Here is a 7,750-nt window from a genome sequence, read left to right on the forward strand (position 1 = left end):
TAATATTAGATTGGAATTCATCCTCTGTCTCTATATATTCACCAGCCGACTCTCTCTATACCTTACTTCAACAGATAACTTTTCCGATCAATACTTTCCACAAGAACCACCAATCATGGCTTCCCCTTATCCCATCAAAAACGTCGTCGTTTTAGTGCAAGAGAACCGGTCATTCGACCACATGCTGGGGTGGATGAAGTCCCTGAACCCAGAAATCAACGGCGTCACCGGAGCAGAGTCGAACCCTATCTCCACCTCCGACCAGAATTCCGTCCGGGTTCAATTTGGGGATGGGGCGGTCTACGTGGAGCCGGACCCGGGTCACTCCTTCCAAGCCATCTACGAGCAGATATTCGGGCAGCCGTGGAGTGCCGACAACGGAGTTCTTGCTCCCACGATGGAGGGGTTCGTTCAGGAGGCGGAGAGACAAAAGAAGGGGCTGTCAGAGACGGTGATGAATGGGTATAAGCCGGAAGCCTTGGCAGTGTACAGAGAGCTGGTTGGAGAATTTGGTGTATGCGACCGGTGGTTCGCATCGCTTCCGGCGTCGACGCAGCCGAACCGGTTGTATGTGCACTCAGCGACGTCGCATGGAGCGACAGGTAATGATACTGAGAAGCTGATCAAAGGGTATCCTCAGAAGACAATATTTGAATCTTTGGAGGAGAGTGGCTTCTCTTTTGGAATTTACTATCAGGATCCTCCCGCCACTCTTTTTTACAGGTAAACCTTCTCTTGTTTTTTCTGTTTTGTTTCTGTAAATGCTTGCTATTGTTAATTGTTTTGAAAAATAGTTTTTTAGAATAAATTTTGAAAATTATTATCTGATTTTTATAAAATAAAAATTTATTTAAAAATATGAATGTTTTTAACGTGTTTGTATAATTATTTCTCAAAACAATCTTTAAGAAAAATAAGTGAAAATAATAAAAAACAACTATTAAAATGTTATTAGAAAACAAAAAACAGTTTTTAATTTTTAAATCTATTTTTTGTGTTTTTTTTATTTTGAAAAACAAAAAATTATTTTAAAAAACAGTTTTGAAACATACACTTCATTCATTTTTGCTCAAATACCTTTCCATAGTCTGTTAAATGGAAAATTAATTTTTTTATCAAGAAAAGTGCTAAGGCATTTTTATAAATCAAAAAGTTTTATTACCAACATTTGCAATTATTGTTTGAAATATTATATTAAAAATACTTCAAATTTAAAATTATTGTATTGGTTCAAAGTCCCAAAACATAGATAGGAATCCAATTTTAGTTCTAATGATTTGAATTGTTGGCAATGATGAGACTGCTAGCTTCCAGACCTTTGATGCATATTCAACTTCTAATAGTTTCTTTCTTTAAAAATCATTAATCTTAACTAGATTTGTTGGGATTTAAATAATAAACACATTAATTTTAAATACAAGAGAAAAAGTCAATGAAAATGGAAAATAGATATAAACTTAGGTATTGTTTGTTTTCTTAACTTAATTTTAAATAGAATTTAAAATTAAATAACGTTTAATGATACTAAATATTAAGTTGTTTGTTTTATAATATTTTATTTTTATTAAGTATTTAAAAAAACTGATATATTATTTTTTTATTTAAAAAAAGTCAAAATTTTATAATAAGTTGTGAAAAGGTAAAAAAAATAAATAATTTAAAGTTTAAAAGTAAATTTGTTTTTAACAATTATTTTTTAAAAAAACATTTTCATAATAATTAACATTTAAATGTTTTTCTAAACTCATGAAATGAATTTGAAGATTTATGTAAAACTAATTTACAAATTTAAAATTTTTTTTTTTCATTTTTTTTCTCTTTATTTTCTTAAAAATTTCAAGAACCAAAAATGACATTAAATACTTGAAATTTTTTTTTATTAAATTTTATTTTTTATAATTTTTTAAATCAAATGTTAATATATTGCAATTTTTATGAGAGGTTTTTTTTTTTTTTAATTCATAATGTGTTTAGTTGAACGGAAAAAATATGATTGAATATGCATATCTTATATCAAGATATCATTTCAAATGGAATATATATTCTTCAATATTATATTAAATGAGATATTTATCATATTTATATTTTATTTGTAAAAAAAGGAAACAGAATAAAAAATATATTGTATTTTGATGTTTATATTTGTTTAAAATAAAAATAATATTGCATTACAATATTTTTTATTAAAATAATATGAAATCTATAATATTATTTAGAAATCATTCTATAATTAATAATTTAATTAGTCATTTTTTATTTCTCCTTTTTAGAATATTCATAATTAAAATATTTAGAATTAATAAATAAAAAATATTATATTACATTGTTAGGTATATATATATATATATATATATATATGTTAGGATATTATTTTTAATAGAATATGATATCTTTAAATATTATGCATGAAAATGATATTCAAAATATATCATATTTAATGAGATATATTATGTCGTATATATATTTAATATATTAAAAAAAATAAAACTATTATATTTCAATTATTGATATTTATTTAAAATAAAAATTATATTACATCATGATATTTATTATTAAGGAAAAAAAATCAAATCTCTCAAAATGTTTGAAAAACGTTCATTCTAACCTTCATCATTTAGTTAGCACTTTTTTATTATTAATAATATTTTAAAATAAAAAATATTATATTATGTCATTAAATATGGATGAAAAATATAATAATATATCAGAAAAGAAAAAAATAAAGGGTCCTAAAGTATATAATTAATTAAAATTCATGTCCCCACTATATTATGCCAATAGAAAAGCCGTTGAATAATGTGTGCTGTGCGTGCACATGCATTCTGCATAGGATTGACACGTGGAATCCAAAGCGAAAGAGATAGGCTGTCAAAGGGTCAACAACTAAATCATGGTTGAGCCTTTTAATTGAAGAATAAATTATTGCCTGCACAGGGCCCCTCCCTCCTCTACAGCCGCCTCATGTCCTCATTTTTGCGATTCTCGTCTCTCCTTTAGTCCCCTACAGCCGCCTCTTGTCCGCGACTATCTTTTTTGGTCGCACATTTATTATATGCCTCAAAATGGTTTAGTTGTAACAACTTCATTTTGATTTTCAAACTATGCTAATACGTTTTGTCGGCATCGTGGTCTTGACATTCATACTTGTTCATTAAGATTTAAGATCCCTTCTTCTTCGTCTTCTTCTTCTTCTTCTTATTTTATTTTTATTTTTATTTTTATTTTTATTTTTTACATGGGTGAGAATTAATTTCCACGATTAATTGCATGTTCCGGACGCGCCGACGTTCTACTGGCATTAAACAATTCTCTCACCAATTTGAAATGTTTGAAAATTTGACTTTTGGATTCTCTGACCTTTTATACCATGTCTGCTGCTCTCCACCCCACAAAACTTTTTTTTCTTTCTTCTGTACTCTCTCATCTCTTCCCCAACCTGAGAATCAATGGCTTCCCCTTCCCCCATCAAAACCGTCGTCGTTTTGGTCCAAGAGAACCGCTCATTCGACCACATGCTTGGGTGGATGAAGTCCCTCAACCCTGAAATCGACGGCGTCACCGGAGCCGAGTCCAACCCCATCTCCACCTCCGATCCAAATTCCCCCGTCGTCCACTTCACTGACGACGCTGGCTACGTGGACCCAGACCCAGGCCACTCCTTTGAGGCCATCTACGAGCAAGTCTTCGGTCGCCCATGGCCCGCGGACTCCGCAGCCTCGTCGGAGCCTCTCCGTCCGACGATGGATGGCTTTGCTCAGCAAGCGGAGGCCAAGGAGAAGGGGCTGTCGAAGACGGTGATGAAGGGGCTCAAACCGGAGGCGCTGCCGGTGTTCAGTGAGTTGGTGGCAGAGTTTGGGGTTTGTGACCGGTGGTTCGCGTCGTTGCCGGCGGAGACGCAGCCGAATAGGTTGTACGTGCACTCAGCGACGTCGTATGGAGCAACCGGCAATAATACGGAAATGCTGGCTAAGGGGTACCCTCAGAAGACCATATTCGAATCCTTGGAGGAGAGTGGCTTCTCTTTTGGTATTTACTATCAATACCCTCCTTCCACACTCTTCTACAGGTAATCCTAATACCACGCTTTCAGTTCTCCGACAATTTTACGAATACCCCTTCGCCTTTTCACATTTCTATTGTGATTTTAATTTCTATAAATATTAAGTATCTTCGTTATTTTTATTTTATCTAAAAATATGTTTCATAACTTTTTTGCAAGTGGAATTAACAAAATTTCAATGATAATTTTTAATATTCACGGGTGAAACACCAACAGTATTTGATAAAGCATAATTATATATGGTGGGCTCCATAGTTTGAAAATTTTATTTTATTTTTTAAAAAATATTTAAATATCAAAGATATTTTTTTTTTATATTAAATTTTAAAAATAAGAAATAAAAAAATATTTTTATTAATTTTTAAAATTTCAGTTATAAAAATAAAATTTTTAAAATACCACTACAATACAAAAGTTGGATTATTTATTTATTTATTTTAATATTTTAGTTTTTTTAAAAGAGTAATTATTTCTACCAAGGTTTAAGTTAAGTTTAGAAAACCAAAACAAAAAATAATGTTAAGAATATTTTTTGGTGCTTCAACTCCTAGTTATTAATAAGCAACGTAATTAAAAGTTTATTTGTCAATTATTTTAGATAAAGAGTAATTTTGTTAAGAACTTGTTCAAAAAAGTGATTTTAGTGTGATTAAAATTAAAGTTAGAATGCGTTTGATAGTGATTTTAAGAAGTGTTTCTAGTCTTTCTAATACTTGAAATTTTTTATCTTTTGACAATTAAAAATGTTATAAATATTTTCTAAAATCACTATCAAATACACTTTTAAAGTCCGTTTGACAATGATTATAGGAAGTGTTTTTAATATTTTTTATACTTGAATTTTTTTATTATTTAAATGTTAAAACTATTAGAAATGCTTTTTAAAATCACTTCCAAATATATTCTTAAAATACGTTTTATAGTGATTTTAAGAAGTGTTTCTACCATTTTTAATACTTGAAATTTTTTATTTTTTAAGTATTAAAAATATTAAAAAACACTTCCTAAAATCACAATCAAACCTACTTTTATTTTCTTTGAAAGTGTTTTTAGAAAAATAAATTATCAAAGTGTTTTTAAAAGAATTATTTATGGAAGTGGTTCTCTATAAAACACTTTAAGTGTTTTTTTTTTAAATTATAAATAATTTTTAAGATTTTATAAATATTTCCAAAATTTAACCAAATACTTGGTTTTTTAAATTAAAAACGTTTTTTTTTTAAATACTTTTTGGATTAAGGTTAAAAATGTTCTTTTTAAAAAACATCGTCGAACTCTAAAAATGTGGAAAGAATTTTGTTTATTGGGGTGGGTGGCAAGCGATATCAGATAAAGCAAAGACTCCGACATGTGGAACCACCGTTTGCATCATCCATATCCCATGGTGAAATCCTGTACAAGAAGGTTTACAAGTCATGTAGATGGAAAGTATAATATGCCTCGGATAAAGCCACAAGTGCCGTCCCTCGAATCAATCCATCTTTTATTTTTCAACTGTCTCGGTGCTGAGGAGCTGTAAAGTGAGGAGCATGGGAGGCAAATGCATTGGGATGCCCTAACTTTACTTTTATTCTAATTATTTAATTTTATTTTTATTTTTTTTATTATTTAATTATATAAAACATATTTTAAAAAGTTGAAAATGGTAGCTAATTACTCAGCAATCGTAGTGGATGAAATAGCTTGGCTCTCAAATACCATCTATGTGTTTCCAGGAACCTCAGGAAGTTGAAATACATTGATAACTTCCACCAGTTTGATTTAGATTTCAAGAGGCACTGCGAGGAGGGGAAGCTTCCGAACTATGTCGTAATCGAACAACGCTATTTCGACACCAAGCTCTTGCCTGCGAACGATGATCACCCCTCCCATGATGTTTCCCAGGGCCAAAAATTTGTCAAGCACGTTTATGAGGCACTGAGAGCGAGTCCCCAGTGGAACGACATCTTGTTCGTAATTATATATGATGAACATGGTGGCTTTTACGATCACGTGCCCACCCCCGTCACCGGTGTCCCCAGCCCAGATGATATTGTTGGTCCAGAGCCATATAACTTCAGGTTTGACAGGCTCGGGGTCAGAGTTCCGGCCATCCTCATCTCTCCATGGATCGAGCGTGGAACAGGTAATTATAAGCCTATTTAAAAAAGAAGAAGAGATTTTACATGATGAATGCATGCTGATGTTGTGTGGTGTTGATGAAAATTGAAAAATGCAGTGCTGCATGGACCTTCAGGGCCATATCCAACCTCGGAGTTCGAGCACTCGTCCATTCCGGCAACTGTTAAAAAGCTTTTCAACCTGAAAGAATTCCTAACCAAGCGCGACGCTTGGGCAGGCACTTTTGAGGGTGTCTTGACTAGAGAAACCCCCAGAACAGATTGTCCAGGTAATTTAATAAATTAGATAATTGGTCATTTAACAACACTAGTGTTTGGATTCCGAGCTTTATTTTGAACATTTTCTCTGTCAAAGTTACTTTGCCGGAGCCAGTGAAACTACGGGAGACGGAAGCAAAAGATGAGGCGGAGCTGAGTGAGTTTCAACAAGAATTGGTGCAGATGGCAGCGGCATTGAAGGGGGACCATAGAAAGGACATTTATCCACACAAACTGGTCCAGGACATGAATGTTTCAGACGCCACCAAGTATGTGAACAACGCATTCAACCAGTTCTTGGATGAATGCCAAAAGGCCAAGACAAGTGGAACCCATGACAGCTCCGACATTGTACTCTGTCCACAAACACCACCAAAACGGACATCCTCCAAGTCCTTTGCTCACAAGCTATTTTCTTGTTTGATTTGCGATCATTGAGAAAAATTCTAAGTTGCATGCCCCCCTGATTCTCTCTTTGAAATCTGCCTTCACCTTCCATTAGAGGCTTTGAAACTCGTTTCTGTTCTTTTTATGCATATGGTGCCCATCTCCAAGACAATACTATAATTTATTGCATTGATTTTAAGCCATCCCTGTAAAGTAATTTGTTGGGTTAATTTGAATTCCTCAATTTACTTCCATGTCTTTGCTGTCACTTTCTCCCATTTTCTTTGCTTCCATACACACCTTTTAATGCTCTTGCCCATCCTCTCTTGGCTAGTAAAGTGCATGAATTTCACCTCAAAAGCAAGTAAGCAATTTCAAGTTTTCCAGTATGGGCATATGATGCAAAAATTGTTTTTTATTTTTTAAAAATGAAAAATATATTTTAAATTTGGTTTTGGTTTTCAATTTTTAAAAATAAAATGAAGTGAGGAACAACTTTTAGAGAATAAATACAGTATTTTCACTATTATTTTAGAAACAAAGGGACAATATAAATAAATTAAAAAAATAAATGAAATTAAGTATGATATCTTCTGTTTTCACAATACAATATTGTAGACCCCCTTTGAAGAGCAAAAGACCATTAGTTTTTTGAGGGATTTTTTATTTTTATTTTTATATAGCATTGGAGGGATGTTGTCTCACCACTTGGAGGAGCTGGGCAGCACCTTAGATAAGTGGGGGCCCTTCTTCCCTACGCATGAGACCCGCTACATGGACATGGCAGAGAGATGGCCGACCATGCTGGTGGTTGAGGAGGATGTGCTGGCTGATGGAGGAACAATAGAGCTGGTAGTAGCTTGCTGAACAAGAGGGAAACGAGGGTAAGAAGAGAGGAAGAAGAAGAAAGGAGGGAGAGAGACTG

General features: G+C 32.8%; 1 protein-coding gene across 2 annotated transcripts; it reads left to right on the forward strand.

Moving 5' to 3' along the window:
• LOC100253773 (non-specific phospholipase C4) lies at positions 1 to 7,079 on the forward strand. 2 transcript variants are annotated; one of them, XM_003633835.4, is made up of 4 exons: positions 1 to 723; positions 5,776 to 6,185; positions 6,279 to 6,449; positions 6,536 to 7,079. In XM_003633835.4, exons 1-4 carry the CDS (start codon positions 116 to 118, stop codon positions 6,874 to 6,876), a joined length of 1,530 nt encoding a protein of 509 aa, XP_003633883.1. In that variant the 5' UTR covers positions 1 to 115; the 3' UTR covers positions 6,877 to 7,079. The 2 variants fall into 2 exon arrangements, with proteins under 2 accessions (XP_003633883.1, XP_002265749.2); XM_002265713.5 differs by having other exon boundaries at positions 18 to 4,066.
• Positions 7,080 to 7,750: the final 671 nt, after the last annotated feature.

This window comes from Vitis vinifera, chromosome 15, assembly GCF_030704535.1.
Source record: "Vitis vinifera cultivar Pinot Noir 40024 chromosome 15, ASM3070453v1".
Taxonomy (NCBI): domain Eukaryota; kingdom Viridiplantae; phylum Streptophyta; class Magnoliopsida; order Vitales; family Vitaceae; genus Vitis; species Vitis vinifera.

Excerpts from the sequence above, each read along its gene's own strand:
- LOC100253773 (XM_002265713.5), top strand. The coding sequence starts at position 3,447 with ATGGCTTCCCCTTCCCCCATCAAAACCGTCGTCGTTTTGGTCCAAGAG. Across the intron at positions 6,186-6,278 it reads ATGGATCGAGCGTGGAACAG|TGCTGCATGGACCTTCAGGG; the intron begins GTAATTATAAGC and ends TGAAAAATGCAG. Across the intron at positions 6,450-6,535 it reads CCCCAGAACAGATTGTCCAG|TTACTTTGCCGGAGCCAGTG; the intron begins GTAATTTAATAA and ends TCTCTGTCAAAG.